The sequence below is a fragment of the Pseudophryne corroboree genome, chromosome 3 (assembly GCF_028390025.1).
Source record: "Pseudophryne corroboree isolate aPseCor3 chromosome 3, aPseCor3.hap2, whole genome shotgun sequence".
NCBI classification, from domain to species: domain Eukaryota; kingdom Metazoa; phylum Chordata; class Amphibia; order Anura; family Myobatrachidae; genus Pseudophryne; species Pseudophryne corroboree.
Genome location: NC_086446.1, coordinates 468009847 through 468032359, shown reverse-complemented (window position 1 = coordinate 468032359; position 22513 = coordinate 468009847). Strand labels below are relative to the sequence as shown.

The 22513-nt window shown below is 44.6% G+C and overlaps 1 protein-coding gene across 2 annotated transcripts in view; it reads right to left on the bottom strand.

Annotated features, from left to right (window-relative positions):
- Window positions 1-20144, bottom strand: part of GAA (alpha glucosidase) — a 66565-nt gene extending 46421 nt beyond the window's left edge. The window contains exons 1-4 of one of the 2 annotated variants that reach the window (XM_063960751.1): window positions 20068-20144; window positions 12904-13353; window positions 4496-4641; window positions 668-833 (exon numbers count right to left, since the gene is read on the bottom strand). In XM_063960751.1, the coding sequence (XP_063816821.1) occupies window positions 668-833; window positions 4496-4641; window positions 12904-13353; window positions 20068-20088 (783 nt within the window). In that variant the 5' untranslated portion in view covers window positions 20089-20144. Of the gene's footprint in view, window positions 1-667; window positions 834-4495; window positions 4642-12903; window positions 13354-20000; window positions 20028-20067 lie in introns of those variants that run through there. The other variant, XM_063960752.1, reaches the window with a different exon arrangement.
- Window positions 20145-22513: the final 2369 nt, after the last annotated feature.

Genomic DNA, 22513 nt, shown 5'->3' with positions numbered 1-22513 from the left:
GATGGTGCTGAGCAATGTAACACAGACCGCTCAGCACACATCTCTCCCCCTGATATGCACAGTATGATGTGTGCTGAGCAAGGGAGGGCTCACTTCACACAGCAGTGAAGTGAGCGATCTACTAGATTTGGCATGCTTGCGTGCTAAATCTAGAGTCAGCGTTAGCGACGCGCAACGCTATCGCTATGGGCATACACACGGAGAGATCCGTGCTTAATTTCTAAGCAATCTAGTCAGATTGCTTAAAATTTAAGCACGGATCTCTGTGTGTACCCCCCTTTAATGTTTGAGATGAGATTCAAAGGGGCAGATGTATTAAGCCTGGAGAAGTGATAAAGCAGTGATAAGTGCAAGGTGATAACGCACCAGCCAATCAGCTGCAATATGTAAATTATCACCTTGCACTTATCACTTCCTTATGCTGTCTCCAGCCTTAATACATCTGCCCCATTAGAAAACAGTTAAAAAAGTCAGTTGCCTTTCCACATAATATTTCATAGACAAGGAGTGGCTTTAATACTATATAATTGACTGTCATTTCCATAAAGAGTGAATTTGGAATTTATCCAAGTATTAGTTTATTGAACAGGGAAGTAAATAATAATAGGTGTTTCCACTATTGCAAAGTTAATCTTCTCACAGTAATAGTGAGGCCCGTGTTCCTTACCTCTGGTGAGATGTCTCTGTTCCAGAACGTGAGACGGCTCCAATTGAGGTCTAGGTTGATGGACGTGAGATGCTCCCCCAGACCATACAAATACTGGGAAGGGAGGGATGTGGAAATCTGTATGAACTGATCTGCAAACAGCAGGGGAGCCAGGGCCGTGTTCATCCTGTAATGAGCACACATCAACCTCAAATATGGGGCAGATAAAGTGAGAAAACCCCTGTTCCTTAGGGCACTGAACAGAAAAATATACTATTTCTATAGCATCATTTTTATTTTGGTGGCTGGATATGGGAGCTATATTTATTCTCTGGATGTACTGTTTCTCTAGTGGACCTCCTGAATATTTATAGTAAGAATGTTCCATTATTGCGAATGAGCAGAATGAAAATTGCAGTTGAAACATTCTATAAACCTATGATTCCTTCTTAGAACCATGTGTTTGTGCAATATAAAGAATACACACTAAGCCCCACACTTCTGCATGCGAGTGGATACAAAATGGTGCATGGTAGCTGGGTAATAGTGTTATATGGTGTAAAATATCCTAGAGATATTGGGAACATCATGCGCTTTTGTAAGCCAATCACAGGTGCAGTGGAAGGGGCTAAAAAAAAAAGAGCGCTACTAATGGTAAAGTTGTGTCAATGGGGGTAATTCCAAGTTGATCGCAGCAGGATTTTTGTTAGCAATTGGGCAAACCATGTGCACTGCAGGGGAGGCAGATATAACATGTGCAGAGAGAGTTAGATTTGGGTGTGGTGTGTTCAATCTGCAATCTAATTTGCAGTGTAAAAATAAAGCAGCCAGTATTTACCCTGCACAGAAATAAAATAACCCACCCAAATCTAACTCTTTCTGCACATGTTATATCTGCATCCGCTGCAGTGCACATGGTTTTGCCCAATTGCTAACAAACGTGCTGCTGCGATCAACTTGGAATTACCCCCAATGTTCCCTTTGTGATCAGGACCAGGAAGTGACAGCACAAGAGGGCAGTAGATAACCTCAGACGAACAGAGAATGGATAAAACATTTACGTGCTGTAAGGGCGGAAGTTATTTTGTTTTATCTCTGCACGCTTCGGGCTCAGTGTCTCGCTCCACTCTGCTTCGCTCGCCACAGGTTACTATTCCAAATAGTAAGCAGAACAATTACCCAGAGAGGATAGGTCATTTAGAGAGGGTCCTTTTTAAGATAATCAGTGGGGTTGTTTTCCCTGAACCCAGTCTGATGGTTTATGTACTGGGATGTTTGTTTTTAGGGGTTATTAATTTGCCCCTATATTCATGCATGTACATTTTTTAATGTACATGCATGAATAACTGGGTGGTTTTCCTAGGCAACAGCAAGAACACTGTTATAGTCAAACACACCAAGGTTCATAGGTGTTCATTTATTTAAAAAAAAGACACTTTTTAATGCACATGCATGAATAACTGGGTGGTTTTCCTAGGCAACAGCAAGAACACTGTTATAGTCAAACACACCAAGGTTCATAGGTGTTCATTTATTTAAAAAAAAAGCCACTTTTTAATGCACATACATGAATAACTGGGTGGTTTCCATAGGTAACAGCAAGAACGCTGTTGCAGTCAAACACACCAAGGTCCACAGGTGTATATTCTTTTTAAGAAAGTAACTGTGATTAATACATTTTCATCTCTCTGTTAGAATCTTTCTGAGAGAGGGAAATTTATGTTTAAGGATATAATGTATCTTTTTGGAAAAAGAGATTTGTATTATGTATGGTTTGGTCTGATGTATGAGAATAATAATAAGAAGTATAAACATCTATAGGATGGAGAGTGATTCTATATATTGGATTACTGACCATTCATTAGGTTACATAGATAAACTGATATATGCATTAGGTTTCCAAATTTGTATTTTTATTATTACATATTTGTAATGGTGTTCAAATGTAAATTATATCATGATAAGGGCTATGCAGTATTGATATATCTGAATATATTATATCTTTTAATCTGTATTCATGTGCACTATATTATGGAGACACTATAATGAGCAGTGTGAATGTTGAACTACTACAAGTCTGTTTCAGATTGAGATAATTAATCCAACTAGGTATAAATAGATGGACTGATTAAAGGGCAGCACTTCTGATGAAACAGCCTCATTACCAAGGCTGAGAAACCGGTCAAGCAGTGCCCTGTTTTCACGATTTCTTGACCCTGCACCCAGAGCCACAGCACAGGCTTTCAGCGCTCCGTACTGACAGCCGGCGTCTGTGCAGCAGCATGAGCAGACCAGTGGACACAGGCGGTTCCCAGTCATCACATACGGATGCGGCTTGCTCCGTCATGCCAGCTTCTTACAGACATCTGCTAACCACGGCTCCATTCAACTTAAAGTACATCACTCCTGCATAAGAGATTTCCAACCCCGATACAGCAATTCACCTGTATTCATCTTTAAACGACAGGTGAGGGGTATCTTAACATATGGAACTGTTGGAGCAGGAATCTGCTTAAATTGAACTGTCCTGGAAATGTTTGCCACATTGTAATTTCTATCATAAAGAGTCTGATTCAAGCCCATTGTGGAACTAAAAAAGACTGGTGCAGTGTTGTCTCTAATTGGACAGTCTTATAAATATAGACTTTTTATTATTATTTCATTTTTTTACTCCTTTTTAATTTTTGAAAAGCGCTTTTCCTCCTGGTTAAATTCACAGCTGTTCAGTTATTATTGGATAAATTGAAATCAGTCATTAATGCATGTGACCTTTTTAATTGCTTAATACATGTTTTTTTGCTGGGAGGGATACTGCGATTAATATTTGTGGTATGTCAATACATATGTGATCTATTGAATAAATCAAAAAATTACACCTTTTTCTTTATGGATGGCGCTTCTTTAAACACCCCCCCCCCCCCCCTTTTTTTTTTTTTTCTTGTACAACATTGAGATTTCGCAAACTCCATTTAGTAGCTGCAGTCCGGGGAACAGGTGTAATTCATTGGCAAATACCTATAGACAATTGTGTAGTCTTTTTTTTTTTTTCAAGCGTCTGCAAATCATTTCACTAGCGCCCACACTCTTCCATTTATTCCAAATAGATTGTGACATGGACTCAGGGGTTTATGGGAAAGGTCCTTCCCACGAAGGGTAACTAGACGCTACCCTAATGGTAACAAGATTACTGACAAGAAGTCTACTGTGCACAGCAAATTAGCTTCCCTGGCAACTAGTCTGTGGTGAGAAGACTCTGAAACGTTCACATATACAAATTTGTGACTAACCAGCTCTCTAATAAAAGAAGAAAAAATTGTGTTACGGGATTAGTGGGCTTGCAATAGGCAATTACAGGGACCACTTACAGGTAAATTAGATTTAGTTAGGAAACTGGCTGCTCCAACTACAGATAGAAATAAACAGACAAGGCCTATGGGATAGCAAGCTTGACCAATCATCTGCATGTCAGCAACAAGGATTTTGGTTTTGTCTGTTAGTGTCTATTAAATAAATGATTTCAAAACCTCTGACTAATCATAGGCAATTTACATTATCATTTTAGAAATACATTAGGCCCTGCAACATAAGAAAGCTCAATGTGTGAAGGTCAGTGCTGAAATGTTATGTTTGGGAGAACCCAATGGGGGAATTTCAATTATTTGCAAAGTTCATAGTGAAGGCTCAATTTACTGTGCACCCCATATATGGGGGGAAAGCAGTGAGGGAAAATGAACTACCCTACACTGGCACATTCTTTGCAATAGAATAGCCCCCAATAAGTCTATAACAGCAGCGATCTAGTACATACAGTAGCACAGACTGTGCATGGCAATCACCAGAAGCACTCACAGGATCTGTAAACTGGACTTTCTTCTGACCAGTATGCTGAAGGACTCTGTAGTGGTTTGGACATCATAGAGAGCATTGGCTGCCTTCCCTTTGGTACAAGGTGTGGCTATTGGAACCTCATAGCGTTTCTGAGCTGGGTCCTTTATCTGCGAATGAATATGAAGAAGAAGCAAAACACAAATATTAAAATATAATGTCAAAAAAAATAACTCCCTGAAATTGTCAAAGACCATCCCCATTCCATTTAAATAGGGGCACCACAGTATCTTTCTATTTGCCCCACCTAACTCTAGCTAAGCCACTTTCAGCAGGAAGATATAGGAGTATATAGGCAGAACAGATTCCTACTGTACTAGACAATGGAGCACTGGCTGCAGAGATCAGGATCAGTCATGTTGCCTTAAGTCATGTGTCAGTTTAAATATAGCTGTGGCATCCACTTACCCCTGGAATAATAAACTCCCATACATACACATTTATATTGCCACCCATTAACCAGCAATTAAAGGTTGGACTATGTTATTACATGCTTGAGCTGTGAGGCTAAACAGGTCAATTAAATAGGACCGAGAAAAGGCACGAGACTACAAACTGCTGGTGGCAAGTTAAAGGGGATTTCTATATAAGAGAAAAAAAATCCTGACGGTTGCCCAATGCCTATACCTATTATTTTTATGGGTTATGATTTCCAAACACCAGGTGAGTGGTGTTCTGCCCCCAACCTGCCTGGAAACATGAGTGCCCTCTGTATACATATATTCTAATTGACTCTATGTAGTTTTGAACTGTATGTACTGTTCAGTCTAGGTGCTGATCAGTGAGGGGGACAAATTTCAGTTTTGAACGACAAAATTTTAGATCTAAATCGGCAGGATGTAATGGAGTCTTAAGATCTGCGGAGGAAAGAGATGCCAGCTGATCGCGGACGTTTTCTTAAAGGGGCAATCACTTACAAACGTCCAAGATCAGCTGACATCTCGCTCCTCCACCAATCTCGGACTCCATTACATATCACCAAATGTATCGCTACAACTATTGTAATTATAGCAATATATCATGTCTAAAACTTTGCCCTTCAAAATGTGCCTCAGCACACTTGCGGGGGTACCTTGGACTGGTGGTCCAGGACCAATGTAAATTATTTATGGTCAATGTGATAGGCAAAACCAGTGCTGGTGGCTGCTAATCAAAAAATATGTGGACAAACAGAAGCAAATCTTGTCCCTCACCACACAATAGAACCTATGGATGACATATAAACACAATTTGCTTAATTTAGTATTTCTTTCTAGATGGTGGTAGAGTGGCCAGACGGGAGCCACTCCTTAGTAAAAAGCACATGGCAGCCCACCTGGAGTTTGCCAAAATGCACCTGAAGGAATCTCAGACCATGAGAAACTAAATTCTCTGGTCTGATGAGACAAAGATTGAACTCTTTGGCGTGAATGCCAGACGTCATGTTTGGAGGAAACCAGGCACCGCTCATCACCAGGTCAATACCATCCCTGCAGTGAAGCATGGTGGTGGCCGCATCATGCTGCGGGGATGTTTTTTAGCAGCAGGAACAGGGAGACTAGTCAGGATAGAGGGAAAGAGGAATGCTGGATGAAAACCTGATCCAGAGTGCTCTTGACCTCAGACTGGGGCGACAGTTCACCTTTCAGCAGGACAACAACCTTAAGCACACAGCTAAGATATCAAATGAGTGGCTTCAGGACAACTCTGTGAATGTCCTTGAGTGGCCCAGCCAGAGCCCAGACTTGAATCCGATTGAACATCTCTGGAGAGATCTAAAAATGGCTGTGCACCGAAGCTTCCCATCTAACCTGATTGAGCTTGAGAGGTGCTGCAAAGAGAAATGGGCAAAACTGGCCAAAAGATATATGATGCCACAAGCTTGGCACACCTATATGTGATTTCTTCATTTTTTATTTTTAATAAACTTGCAAAAATCTTAAAAAAAAAAAAAAGTTATCAATATGGGGTATTGTGTGTAGAATTTTGAGGGGAAAAATAAGATTTTAAACCTACCGGTAAATCTTTTTCTCCTAGTCCGTAGAGGATGCTGGGGACTCTAAGGACCATGGGGTATAGATGGGCTCCGCAGGAGACATGGGCACTATAAAGAACTTTAGAATGGGTGTGCACTGGCTCCTACCTCTATGCCCCTCCTCCAGACCTCAGTTAGAGAACTGTGCCCAGAGGAGACGGACAGTACGAGGAAAGGATTTTTGTTAATCTAAGGGCAAGCTACATACCAGTCCACACCGTACAACTTGGAACATACGAACCAGTTAACAGTATGAAACAAAACAGCATCAGACCGAGACTGATCAAAACTGTAACATAACCCTTATGTAAGCAAACACTATATACAATTCTTGCAGAATTTAGTCCACACTGGGACAGGCGCCCAGCATCCTCTACGGACTAGGAGAAAAAGATTTACCGGTAGGTTTAAAATCTTATTTTCTCTTACGTCCTAGAGGATGCTGGGGACTCCGTAAGGACCATGGGGATTATACCAAAGCTCCAGACCGGGCGGGAGAGTGTGGATGACTCTGCCGCACCGATTGAGCAAACATGAGGTCCTCCTCAGCCAAGGTATCAAACTTGTAGAATTTAGCAAAAGTGTTTGAACCCGACCAAGTAGCCGCTCTGCAAAGTTGCAATGCCGAGACACCTCGGGCAGCCGCCCAAGAAGAGCCCACCTTCCTGGTGGAATGGGCCTTTACCGAATTTGGTACCGGCAATCCAGCCGTAGAATGAGCCTGCTGGATCGTGTTACAGATCCAGCAAGCAATAGTCTGCTTAGAAGCAGGAGCACCAACTTTGTTGGCCGCATACAGGACAAACAGTGCCTCTGTTTTCCGAACTCGAGCCGTCCTGGCTACATACATTTTTAAGGCCCTGACTACATCAAGGGACTTGGAATCCTCTAAGTCCCCCGTAGCCACAGGCACCACAATAGGTTGGTTCATATGAAATGACGAAACCACCTTAGGCAGAAATTGAGGACGAGTTCTCAACTCTGCTCGATCCACATGGAAAATCAGATAGGGGCTCTTGTGAGACAAAGCCGCCAATTCGGACACCCGCCTTGCAGATGCCAAGGCCAGCAATATGACCACTTTCCAAGTGAGAAATTTTAATTCAACCGTTTGAAGAGGTTCAAACCAGTGTGATTTTAGGAACTGTAACACCACGTTAAGGTCCCATGGTGCCACTGGGGCCACAAAAGGAGGCTGGATGTGCAGTACTCCCTTCACAAAAATTTTGGACTTCCGGGAGAGAAGCCAATTCCTTCTGAAAGAATATTGATAGGGCCGAAATCTGTACCTTAATGAAGCCTAACTTTAGGCCCAAGGGGGTGATTCTGAAAGAATATTGATAGGGCTGAAATCTGTACCTTAATGGAGCCTAACTTTAGGCCCAAGGGGGTGATTGCTTTTAGCAGCATTGCACACGCTAAGCCGCCGCCTACTGGGAGTGTATCTTAGCATAGCAGAATTGCGAACGAAAGCTTCGCTAATTTTCTCGTAACGATTACCCCGCAGTTTCTGAGTAGCTCCAGACTTACTCTGCCATTGCGACCAGCTCAGTCCTTTTCGTTCCTGGTTTGACGTCACAAACACACCCAGCGTTCGCCCAGCCACTCCCCCGTTTCTCCAGACACTCCTGCGTTTTCACGTAGAACGCCTGCGTTTTTCTGCACACTGCCATAAAACGGCCAGTTTCCACCCAGAAACACCCAATTCCTGTCAATCACACTACGATCAGCACAGCGATGGAAAAGCTTCGTTATGCCGTGAGTAAAATACCTAACTTTTGTGTAAAATAACCAAGCGCATGCGCAGTAAGCGACTAATCGCAGTATATCAAAAATCGGTAACGAGCGAACAACTCGGAATGACCCCCCATATCCACTCCTGTTAGTAGAAAGTGGAGAAAACGGCCCAGGTGGAAATCTTCCGTAGGAGCATTCTTGGCTTCACACCAAGATACATACTTCCTCCAGATACGGTGATAGTGTTTCGCCGTCACCTCCTTCCTAGCCTTTATCAGAGTAGGGATGACTTCCTCCAGAATACCTTTCCCAGCTAGGATTCGGTGTTCAACCGCCATGCCGTCAAACGTAACCGCGGTAAGTCTTGGAACACGCAGGGCCCCTGCTGCAACAGGTCCTGTCTTAGAGGAAGAGGCCACGGATCTTCTGTGAGCATGTCCTGAAGATCTGAATACCAGGCCCTTCGAGGCCAATCTGGAACAATGAGTATTGTCTGCACTCTTTTTCGTCTTATGATTCTCAATATTTTTCAGATGAGTGGAAGAGGAGGGAACACATAGACCGACTGGAACACCCATGGTGTCACCAGGGCGTCTACCGCTACTGCCTGAGGGTCCCTTGACCTGGCACAATATCTCCGAAGCTTCTTGTTGAGGCGTGACGCCATCATGTCTATTTGAGGAAGTCCCCAACGACTTGTTATCTCTGCAAAAACTTCTTGATGAAGTCCCCACTCTCCTAGATGGAGATCGTGTCTGCTGAGGAAGTCTGCATCCCAGTTGTCCACTCCCGGAATGAAGACTGCTGACAGAGCGCTTACGTGATTTTCCGCCCAGCGAAGAATCTTGGTGGCTTCCGCCATTGCCACTCTGCTCCTTGTCCCGCCTTGGCGGTTTACATGAGCCACGGCTGTGACGTTGTCTGATTGAATCAGCACCGGTAGGCCGCGAAGAAGATTCACAGCTTGTCGTAGGCCGTTGTATATGGCCCTCAATTCCAGTACGTTGATGTGTAGACAAGCCTCCTGGTTTGACCATAGTCCCTGAAAATTTCTTCCTTGTGTGACTGCTCCCCATCCTCGTAGGCTCGCGTCCGTGGTCACCAGAACCCAGTCTTGAATGCCGAACCTGCGACCCTCAAGAAGGCGAGTACTCTGCAGCCACCACAGGAGAGATACCCTGGCGGACAGGCTTATTTTCTGATGTATTTGTAGATGGGACCCCGACCACTTGTCCAGCAGGTCCCACTGAAACGTCCTTGCATGGAACCTGCCGAAGGGGATGGCATCGTAGGTCGCCACCATTTTTCCCAGTACTCGAGAGCATTGATGGACTGACTCTTTTTGGTTTTAGCAGGTCCCTGACCATGCTCTGGAGCTCCTGGGCTTTTTCCATTGGGAGAAAAACCCTCTTCCGTGTCCGGAATCATGCCTAAGAAAGTTAGCCGAGTCGTTGGCATCAACTGTGACCTTGGTAGATTTAGATTCCAGCCATGCTGCTGCAACACTCTCAGGGAGAGCGACACGCTTTTCAGCAACTGATCTCTCGATCTCGCTTTTATCAGGAGATCATCCAAGTACGGGATAATTGTGACTCCCTGCCTGCGCAGGAGCACCATCATTTCCGCCATTACCTTGGGCCGTGGAAAGCCCAAACGGCAACGTCTGAAACTGGTAATGACAGTCCTGTACAGCGAATCTCAGGTACGCCTGATGAGGGGGATATATGGGGACATGAAGGTTTGCATCCTTTTATGTCTAGAAACACCGTAAAATCCCCCCCTTCCAGGCTGGAGATAACTGCCCGGAGCGATTCCATCTTGAATTTGAACTTTTTCAAGTACATGTTTAGGGATTTTAGATTCAGAATGGGTCTGACCGAGCCATCCGGTTTCGGGACCACAAACAGAGTTGAATAGTACCACTTCACCTGTTAGACTAGGGGAACCTTGCTAATCACTTGCTGTTGACACAGTTTTTGAATTGCAGCTAAAACTATTTCCCTCTCTGGGGGAGAAGCTGGTAAAGCCGATTTGAAAAATCGGCGAGGCGGCACCTCTTCGAATTCCAGCTTGTAGCCTTGGGATACAATTTCCATCGCCCAAGGATCCACGTCTGACTGAACCCAGACCTGGCTGAAGAGTCGAAGACGTGCCCCCACCGGCGCGGACTCCCGCCGCGGAGCCCCAGCGTCATGTGGTGGATTTAGTAGAAGCCGGGGAGGACTTCTGCTCCTGGGAACTAGCCGTAGCAGGCAGTTTTTTCCCTCTTTCCTTACCTCTGGCGAGGAAGGAAGAGCCCCGACCTCTTCTGGACTTATGCGACCGAAAGGACTGCATCTGATATTGTGGTGGTTTCTTTTGCTGTGGGGGAACATAAGGTAAGAAAGTAGATTTACCCGCGGTAGCTTGGAAACCAGGTTCGCGAGACCCTCCCCAAATAAAACCTCACCCTTGTAAGGCAAAACTTCCATATGTCTCTTTGAGTCGGCATCACCCGTCCATAGGCGGGTCCACAGGGCTCGCCTAGCAGAAATTGCCATGGCGTTGGCTCTTGAACCTAACAGCCCAACGTCTCTCGCAGCGTCTCTCATATATAAGGCTGCGTCTTTAATGTGACCCAAGGTCAATAAAATGATATCCTTATCTAGGGTATCAATGTCAGATGACAAGTTAACTGCCCATGTTGCTACTGCGCTACATACCCAAGCCGACGCTATTGCCGGTCTCAGCAAGGCACCCGTATGTGCAAAAATTGGATTTTAAGGTAGTTTCCGGTCTGCGATCAGCAGGAACCTTGAGGGTTGCCTTGTCTGGTGACGGTAGCGCCACCTTTTTGGACAAGCGCGTCAAAGTCTTGTCCACCCTGGGTGAAGATTCCCACCGTAACCTGTCCTGTGCGGGGGAAAGGATACGCCATTAGAATTCTCTTGGGAATCTGCAGTTTCTTGTCTGGAGTTTCCCAAGCCTTTTTCAAATAACGCGTTCAGCTCATGAGATGGGGGAAAGGTTACCTCAGGCTTCTTTTCCTTAAACATGCATACCCTCGTGTCAGGGACAGAGGGGTCATCTGTGATATGCAAAACATCTTTTATTGCAATAAACATATAATGAATACTTTTGGCCACCCTTGGGTGTAACCTCGCATCATCGTAGTCGACACTGGAGTCAGAATCCGTGTCGGTATCAGTGTCTGCTACTTGGGACAGGGGACGTTTCTGAGACCCTGGAGGGCCCTGTGATACAGCCAAAGCCATGGATTGACTCCCTGTTTTTTCTCTGGACTCTGCTTTGTCCATTCTCTTATGTAATAAAGACATTTGCATTTAAAACATTTCACATATCCAACCAATCAGGTGTCGGCGTCGCCAACGGAGACACCACAATCATCTGCTCTACCTCCTCCTTAGATGAGCCTTCCGCTTCAGGCATGCCGACACACACGTACCGACACCCCCACACACTCAGGGATAGAGATATATATATATATATATATATATATTATATGAGAGAGAGAGAGAGACAGTCCCCCAATAAGGCCCTTTGGAGAGACAGAGAGAGAGTATGCCAGCAAACACCCAGCGCCACCGGACACTGGAATAAAATCCCAGTCAGTACAGCGCTTTTATATAAATATACTCACTGCGCCAAATAAATGTGCCCCCCCCCTCCTCTCTTTCTTGCCCTCTGTACATGTGTTCAGCAGGGGAGAGTCCGGGGAGCCAGCTTCTCTGCAGCGTGCTGTGGAGAAAATGGCGCTGGTTAGTGCTGAGGGATCAAGCTTCGCCCCCTCAACGGCGGGCTTCGGTCCCGCTCAAATCCTTATACTGGCGGGGGTTTTTGCAATATACAGCCTCTGCAGTATATATCTATGCCAGTGTCCCTAGAGGTTTCAGAATTGCTGCCCAGGGCGCCCCCCCCTGCGCCCATACAGTGCCACCAGTGTGTGTGTGTGTAAATGCGGGAGCGGTAACGCTGCGCGGTACCTCATTGAAGATCTGAAGTTTTCAGCCGCCTTTGAAGTCTTCTTTCTTCTCATACTCACCCGGCTTCTATCTTCCGGCTCTGTGAGGAGGACGGCGGCGCAGCTCCGGGACGAACGGCGAGGGTGAGACCTGCGTTCCGACCCTCTGGAGCTAATGGTGTCCAGTAGCCTAAGAAGCAGAGCCTATCACTTAAGTAGGTCTGCTTCTCTCTCCTCAGTCCCACGATGCAGGGAGCCTGTTGCCAGCAGTGCTCCCTGAAAATAAAAAACCTAACAAAAGTCTTTTACAGAGAAACTCAGTAGAGCTCCCCTGCAGTGCACCCAGTCTCCTCTGGGCACAGGATCTAACTGAGGTCTGGAGGAGGGGCATAGAGGGAGGAGCCAGTACACACCCATCTAAAGTCTTTAGAGTGCCCATGTCTCCTGCGGAGCCCGTCTATACCCTATGGTCCTTACAGAGTCCCCAGCATCCTCTAGGACGTAAGAGAAATGAATTTATTCCAGTGTGGAATAAGGCTGTTACATAACAAAATGTGGAAAAAGTGAAGCGCTATGAATACTTTCCAGATGCACTGTAGACCATTATATATCAAATAAGTAAAGGAGTACTATTGTTTGTTGACTATTGAAAATACTCACAGTAATACGCAGTCTTGAATCAGTCTGAAATGAAACTTCCAGCTGTAAGGTCATTATATCAGTGGGCATGAAGGTCTTCACGCTTCGTATGAGCGTGGCAATAAAACCATTTTCTGTCTCGGTTTTGTTGGACATCTTATAGCTGGGGTAGGTGGGTGGGTAAAAGCACCAGGGTTGTCCAATGCCTGGGCCATCTGCTGCAGGAGAATAACAGCACCCCCGAGCCTCGCATTCTTCTTTATTTACACCTTTCTCTGGTGCACAGTCAAACCGACTGCCAGGGTCCACAGTGCACTTTGAAGGGTCAGACCCTTTCACATAAGAGGGAACTGCATAACAAGCTGAAACGCCCATAAGAATAACACTGAGCCCTAATGCTAGATTTTCAGATCTTAGCGGCCTTCTTCCCGGAGAGCTTTTCCCAGGCATCTTGAAGCAGCTGTGGATCCCCTGCAAGAGACCAAACAAGTATTAGGATCTACAACTTCAGGTAACATGTTGCACAGCAGTTTCAAGGAGTTAATTTAACAAAAAACAAATTCTGCAGGGTGCCAGGCAGAAAGGTTAAATACAAGTAAAAAAAAAAAATTGAATAATAAGCACTTCCACTGACATTAGTAACATTTCTGTGCTAAAGCGGTTTTGGTTTGGATTTATTGTTAAATTATCTACTCCTGAATTACAAAGAGGGATTAATGTTTACATGTAACATAGGATGACACCTTTCCAACATTTCAGTTCATGAAAGTTCTGCTCTGCTCGAGCTATCGTGCTACCCTGGTCAACTGTACGTGCTGCTGTTGTAAAGCAAAAACATCTAGGTGCAGCAACGGCTCAGCCGTGAAGTGGTGGACCACTCAGGGGGAGATATATGGCGTTACTTTACGTGTTGTAGTTACCGCATCCCTGCAAGTAGCAATGCTTGTGATCAGAATGACATTATCTAAGTACAGCAGCAACGACAGACTGCCGAAGTGGTGTAGCAAGTTATGAATGGTCAGTGGCACTGACTGTTCCGACAAATGTGTTACCACACCACAAAGCACTGTCCCTGGCTGTTGGTACTGCTGGGAGAAAAAAAAAAAAAATATTAAAATAAAAAGATTGTGAATAAAAAAAATAAAAAGTTTTTTTTTCTTCCCCCTTTAAATAAAGCTGTAGGTGCTGCTGGGAGAAAATGACTGGTGCATGTGCAGAATGTATACAAGCGCCGGCCGATGATAGCTGAAAGGAGAAAGCAATTCGCTAGACAGTGAATTAACCCTCTGCTTTTTCAGTAAATGAAGTTATAATACATCAGGGCTGTGTCTGGCTTCTCCACGATAACATGCAAAGCAGGTCCAGACAATTACTTATTACCCTCACAGTCCTACATCTCCTCAGTTCACACAACAGAAGTGCAGAATCATGCACCAATACTCTTTCCTTCATAGCAGCACTCATTACAGAGCTCCAAAGTGCCTCAACATCAACACAAGGTTTCCATGGACATAAACAAGCCTTAGATGGTCTAGCAATGACAAACATCGCACGTCTCAATGACAAACGTCAATTGGAGTAGTATAAAGCACACCTTGTATTCTGAAGCAGTGGAAATGCTCGAGTGTAGAATCGCGCTCCGCCATCTGGCAGGGTTTGGTTGGAACCAGGAGAATGATTCCTGTACGAATTGGTGGCGGATGGCTATCTTGTGTGGTTTGGCCTGATTCACTTGGTTCCAGGGAAAGGGAACCTTAATGCTATGGCAGGCATGGCCTACCTGTGCCTCGCCATCTGTTGTGAAACAACACATACCAGCATGCTCTGCCACATTTATACCATTCCTTACTTGCAAAACTGTAGCAGGGCATGCTGGGATGTGTAGATTCACAACAGCTGGAGACCCACAGATTGGCCAAGCTTGTGCTATAGCATACAATTCATTTTTAAACTCTGCACAATCTAAAGAATTGTGGGCATCCAACTTTGTGCAGAGAAGCTCTTTCCTGTTTCAGCATGATAATGTCCCCATGCAGAAAGTGAGGACCATAACAAATTGGTTTGCCAAGTCTGGTGTTGTAGAACTTAACTGGAATGCACAGAGCCCAGACTTCAAGCCCATCTAACACCTTTGGGTTGAATTAGAATGCCGGATGCGAGTGAGGCCTTCATTCCCAACATCCTTGCCTAACCGTTCTCTTGTGGCTGATTGGATGCGAAACTGCAACCATGTTCCCACAACTGGTGATAAGCTTTCCCGGGAGAGAAGAAGCTGTCTCAGGAGCAAAAGAGGGAGGGTAACTCCATATTAATGCCCATGGTTTTGGAATAATAAGATGTTCAACAAGAATATATGAATGTGATATTCGGGTGTCCACATGCTTGTGTATATTCATGATGCATAAATGCACTTACAGGCAACTCTAATTCAGTCCTCCAAACTACAGTGGTCCATTGATTGTTAATATTAATTTTCAAGGTTCCACAGACTTTTTTTTTAGATATATTTTCCAAAGTGCCATATAGAAATATTATTTTCTGCATTTAACATACTAATCATATTTGCATGATTAGTGAAAATGATCCCAAGTATTACATATTAACAGAAAACCGAGAACTTGTTAGGGAAATGTAACTAGTGGCACTGAATCACTATAGTGTGAAGCAGGTATACCTTGAGAATATGAACTAATAAAATATTGCATACAATGCTGCAAAACTATATGCAATATATTTGTTTTACAAGCTGCATTTGGTGTTACATGAGGTGAATATACTGTATAATGCAGAGGTTCCCAAACTGTGTGCCGTGGCTCCCTGGGGTGCCTCGGGACACTTGCAGGGGTGCCCTGGGTTGGTGGTCCAGGACCAATTCAAATTATTCATGGTCAATATAATAGGCAAAACCAGTGCTGGTGGCTGCCAGTCATAAAATATGTGGCCAAACAGAAGCAAATCTTGTCCATCACCACACAACTGACCCTAAGTATGACATATAAAAGCGATCTACTTAATGTAATATTGCTTTCTAAATTTCTCAATTAGAAATTTTTGGCCTAGGGGTGCTGTGAAAAAAATTCTGATATTCTAGGGCGCCGTGATTCAAAAATTTTTGGAAACCACATGTATAATGCACAGATCACTGCACTAGGACTATATTTCAATATCCCAACAGCGGTATCCTGCCCACCAGAATGGGGCGAGTGCTAAGAGTCCCCTTGTGGGCTCGGTGCAGGGTGCTAGATGAACACTAAGGGGTCTAGTCATGAAGCAGTGAAAAGTGTGTAGAAGTGGGCCAGTGGAGAAGTTGCCCATGGCAACCAGTGTTGAGGCAACAGTCATAAAGTGAATTCTATAAAATTATACGTAGAAGCTGACTGGTTGCCATAGGCAACTTCTCCACACTTTTCACTGCTTCATGATTAGACCCCTTACTGTTCATCTAGTACCCTGCATCTGTCACAACCCATGCAGTTCCTCTTTGCTAACTGTGGTGTCGCTCTCTGTTCTGGTGCTTCTAGCACACTCTGGTCTGTATGCTGATATAAGTAGTCTTTGTTCCACTGCAAAACTTTCACCCTTATTTTGAGTTGCATGCACTTTGTGGCTCCTTGTAATTGGAAAGGTTGATCACAGACATTAACATGCAAGTGCAGTACAACAGGGGTGTGCAGACACAAAAATGGCTTTTTTGTGATGCCTGTTATTCTTAATGACATGGACCCTGAAATTTGCTCAATATGAGGTGTACATTTTGCATGTGCATAAATCAGGTGTCGATTTTGGAGTGTATGACGAGTGCATATATACTCTAGAATCAAAGCTGCATGTAATTTAAAATAAAGCAGAAATAGTCTACAGCGCTCTGGTGAGCAGTGTTTGGGTTATACTGTATGTCAGCAGCCAGTCAGAAAAGGGAATTGCCAATGTAATTTCAGTACTGTGGAAGCTCCAGTCATAGTGCGTGGCTGAAAATACTGAATAGCTCAGGCAAACCTGTGATATGATTCGTGATACCCACTGTGGTGTATAAAGGTTGGTGGCAGTGCATTTCCACTAATATGTGCGCATGGTCCAGCGCTCCAATAGGAAAGGAACCCCCAATTAGACAACCACAGTGGATCTGTGGTAGATTGCCCACATACGGCTGGGTGCAGCTGAAGATGAGGTACAGTAGCCGGACACGCTATAGATCAGTGGGTGGCAGCAAACGTACAGCGGGGAGCTTGTGCATCCGCAGCCGGAGTTTGAATCGCGCTGTAGGCACTGCAGTTAGAGATCTCCGAGAGCAGGTGAATCCATGCAGCAGAGGATATGTGTTGTATTTATGTGAAAAGAAGGCTTTATAAATTTCCTCCAAAATGAGTCCAGACAATGGTAATCACGCTGTTAGGCTGGCACAAGGTGGTAGCACTCCACAAATGAATGGGCCTGTATCCTTAACGCGTTTTAATGCCAGCAGGGCGTCTTTTTCAAAAGGCAGGTGTAATTTAAAATGCCTTCAACTCAAGATACAGATGTGGAAATGCCAAGTGTCCAGACGCATTTTTGAACATACTCAAACTTCATGTTCAACTGTAAATCAGACTATGCACATACCTCAGCTATCAGTGCTTTAATAAAGAGGTTATACTGGATAGTTAAGATCTACGTTATACCCAAATAGGTTCCCATTAACCAACAGGGTGTATGTAGGTGTGGGCATAAACAAATCTAATTATGGTCTTCTTTTCATAAATCTTTAATGACATGCTGGGAACTATAATTTATCAATGCTCCAAATAAACATCTTTAATGTTAAGGATTGTGAGTTAACCCTTCCTTCTGAAGTTGAGAAGATTCTTTATGTAGTTTAATGGACTAGGTGTCTGTTCTACATGGATTTGGTACATCGTGCTGACGGTCATAATATGGACATACAACATCATGATAGGGACAAAATGTAGACAAGCAATTTTAAACCTGACATGTCTATTGTCGACATCATAACATTCTGGTGTCGACCTTATAAATATTGACATAATGAGTTTTGACATGGTGATCACATACTGTTCCAAACCACGTGTGGGGCCTAATGTTATTAAAGGTAATTTCTTCTAGAAGAGTCAGCATTTTTCATGCTCATAAAAGTCTCAGGTACATAAATGATTGCATGATTATACATATTATATATCTCATTTAAGTGTATATGAAAGGTTGGAATACCAATACTGTGAGAATTCTACAAGCTCTATAACAGTCCAGGACAGACTATTGTAAAAGTCTTCATAGATATCTGAATGAATTTATGGAAACATAAGGGGAAAAAATAAAATAACTTTAGACATTACTCTATTACAATATAAACCCAGTGACCCTATCACCAAGCGAATCAAATCTAATTACATACTAGGGAACATAGATGTTGAGGTAAACAGTAGCTCAATCATTTCATTACAAACAGTGGGTCAAGGACACTTTATTTTCTAATGCTGGAATCATACAACCCAAAGACATAACATTTTGGCACTGCAATGGAAAAATGATGATGCTGTATTTGGATCTGGTCACCCCTTTAATGGAGCGGGGGAGCGCGTTCCACTTGACTCTCCCCGACCTTGCAAGGCTTCAAACGGCACTAAAAACCTACCTATTCATCCAAGCCTACCCTTCCGATGCATAACCTAGTCCTGAGGCTGCTCCTCCATCCCCTTGCCCCATGCCTTGAACATCTCAGCTTTGCTTACATACTGCCACCAGGCTACCTCGCACCTCATGTCATCTGTCTGTCGACCCTTCCCACTAGATTGTTAGCTCTTCAGAGCAGGGCCCTCTTTCCTCTTGTTATCCAAACCCTCTTCTCAACGACACATTTCACTCGTAGCTCTCCCCTACTCAGCGACCATCTTCACCTGCTTTTTCTCCTGCTGGTAAAGGCTCATCTCCATCTGTGGCCACCAGTCCCAAGTAGTACGATGATCACTCCCTCACTACTTACATCTCAGCTGTATTATGGGGGGTCATTCCGACCCGTTAGCACGCAGCGGTTCATCGTTGCGGTACGAACAGTTCGAAACTGCACATGCGCAGCGCACGCGCGTCGTTGCCCAGCAACAGCCGTCGTCTGGCAACGATCAGAAGAAAAAAAGAAAGTGATCGCTAGCACGATCGCAAAAAAGATTGACAGCGGGGAGGCGTTCCGGGGCGGATACTCACCGGTTTACAGGCGTGGAGATCCTAATGCAGGCGTGTCCAGGTGTTTGGAGGACGGTTGTCTGACGTCATTTCCGAGACCTTCATTGCTGGATCCATCGCACAGGGTAAGTAACTGCAGGGCTAGTCTAGTTTTACATGAACCTTTTTTAGCATAGCAGGGCTGCACAAACGATCGCAGCCCTGCTATGCTAAAATACACTCCCCCATAATTGATCGCACGAGCAGCAAAAAGTTGCTACGTGCGAGCAACTCGGAATGACCCCCATGACTTGAGAATTGTGATGCTCTTTGTTACCTGTACTCTATTTTTGTTATTTACTGTAATGCCAACTTTTGTCTCCCTGTACTGTCCTTTGAACAGCGCTGCGAAACACTTGTAGCGCCTTATAAATAAAATATAATAATATAATAATAATAATAATAATAATAATAATAGGAATAAAGGGGAGAAAATATACCTATACCCTGCATCTATGGCATTAGCTGGTCACTTGCTAGTTGGCATATCAGCTAGCATTCATACAGCATTACAAGTGACTATTGCTATATATGTAGATAGAGAGGGGGAGTGGATCAAGTCCAATTACCAGAAATCTGGTCCCCAAATACACATCTGACTATGGTTATAAACTAAACAAGGAGAAAAACACTATCAAACTACATTTGTAATTTGTACATGAACCACAAAAAAAACAACTTAATCAGGCCATTAAGTGTGCAATACATAAGTCAACACATTTACATTACTAACACACATCCTCTACAAAGCCAAAATGCCTAAACACATTATTCTACACACAGAAACAGACATGCATAGTACATCACTGAGCCGTATCCCATTTACCCATTACATTGTTTATACATATAATAAAACACAGGTACATTAGTAGATACTTTCCAAGACCATGGAAGCCATAACATACAATCAGGCTCATCAGGGTACTGAATCTGGAGATGCTCGATTGCGGCTTATTGAAAACATCCACTCACCGTTCCCACACGCAGCAGCATCTACTCCCCGACCTCTGAGCCAGCAGCAGGTCCATTAATAACACATAGTCATGTGACTTTAAAGCCATGTGACTTAGAACGTCACGTGACAGGGCAAGCAAAGAGGGAAGTGTGATTGTGTGCAACAGTGCATGAATCTCTGACCGAAAGTTCAAACACTTATTGCTTATAACGAAAAACGTAGTGTATAATTAATTGCAAGTATGCACGTTGCACAGCCTGCTCCCATTATGCCTTACTAAGCAGAATATGACTGTCACCTAGAACAGAGTTGCAAAAAGACGGGATGAATCAAAGGTGAAGAAACATATAGGGGGTATTCAATTGTTTGAAAAGTCAGTTGGGAATCTGTTTTTTTCCCATCTAATAGACAGGAAAAAACACATCCAACCGACTTTTCAAACAATTGAATTCCACGTAGAGACTACATATACACGAACATCACACAGATCAAATGTGTGTGTGTCTTTGTATAGGTGTATTTGTATATACATTTTCTCTAACGTCCTAGAGGATGCTGGGGTCCACATTAGTACCATGGGGTATAGACGGGTCCACCAGGAGCCATTGGCACTTTAAGAGTTTAAGAGTGTGGGCCGGTCACAGCTAGGGGAGCTCTCCTGAGCTTTCCTAATAAAGTCTAGTTTTAGAGTATTTATTTTACAGGGAGGCTGCTGGCAACAGACTCCCTGCAGCGTGGGACTAAGGGGGGGGCAGTGTCCGCCCTGTGGGGTCTGAGCCACTGACTCCTTTGACTGGACACTGAGCTCCAGAGGTGCTGATCGGTCTCTGCCGCAGGGGAACCGCTAACCCCGTACAGAGCTGAAGCAAGTGGTGAGTTAGTCAACGACCCCCCTAGCAAGCGGGGGTCCGGTGTGAAGATGGCGGCAACAGTGGGCGCTCCAGGATGGTTCCAGAGGCACACTGTGCAGCGCTGTGAGGGGCGCCCTGGGCCAGCGCCTACCCCTCACAATTGGTCAGCAAGCCTGTCGGGCCCCAGGGATCCCAGCCAGCACAACTCCTCAGACCATTTTCAAACTCGGTTGAGCGGGAAGACAGCGCCATAAAGGGGGCGGAGCTTCTCAGAGCGGACCCTGCAGCGTTCCAGCGCCATTTTCCTGCATGCTGTTTGCTGAAGGAAGATCTTGGTCCCTCCACAGCAGCTCCAGATTACTTTAATGGTACCAGGGGGTTGTAGAAGAGAGGGGAGGCTAATTGTTTGACTGTGTGTCCTATTAAGGTGCACAAGTCAGCGCTGGTAAGGGGGTTTTCTCCTGTTGTTAAGCGTTGATGTGGGTTGGCTCCAATCTCTGTCTCTCTCTTGTCATTCTTGGGGGGGGGGGGGGGGAGAGGGGGAACTCTGTCTTACCCATCCTGTGTTTGTGTGGTGTGTTTGGTGGTCACCAGCAGCAATGTCCAGGGATACAGTGTCATATGCTGCAGAGGATTTATCTTCCCAGGATGATCCCATTCCATGTAATCAGGTTAGCACTGGTTTAGCACAGATTCCAGCAAGGGAACCACAGTGGTTTCCCTCTATCAGGACTTTGATTACTCAAATTTCTGACAGGGTTAACAGTAATGAGTTGGCAACCCAGGTATTGCAGTCCTCTAACCCAGGTATTGCAGTCCTCTATGGCTGTGTGGCCCTTGTCAGGTACCTCAGGTCACCCCTCTATATACCCCCATAAATGTGCTCTTGCGCAGGTAACACAAGACTGACACTACAGATGGTGATGGGGATGTATTGCGGGGGTCCGCATCTCTTGCAAGAGGGGTGCAGTTGTTGATAGAGGCTATCAGGGATGTGTTAAATGTTAATGATGCCACACCTGAGCAGGTTGAGGAGGCTTTTTTCATGGAAAACAAGAAAGCCTTGCGAACCTTCCCTGCGTCAAAAGAGCTGAATGCTATATTTGAAAAGGCCTGGTTGAATCCTGAAAAGACGTTTCAGATCTCTAAGAGGATTCTGGTAGCTTTTCCTTTCCCTGAGGAGGATAGGAAAAAGTGGGAAAACCCGCCAATTGTTGACGCATCTGTATCTAGACTCTCAAAATAGGTGGTTTTACCGGTACCGGGATCTACCGCCTTAATGGAGCCAGCGAATAGAAAAATTGATAATACTCTGAAATCAGTGTACACTGCTTCAGGGGCTATATTACGTCCCACTATTGCTAGTGCATGGATTGCTAAGTCTATAGTGAAGTGGTCGGCTGCCTTGATGGAGGATTTGGATACGATGGAAAGGGATGACGTTGCATTGTATTCACGCAGCATTCATGATTCTGCAGGTTTCATGGTAGAATCTATGAAAGACCTGGGTTCCATGGCTGCGGGAATTTCTTCAATGTCTGTTTCAGCTCGTCGGGGACTGTGGCTCCGCCAGTGGTCAGCCGACGCGGAAACCAGAAAAAGTGTGGAGTCG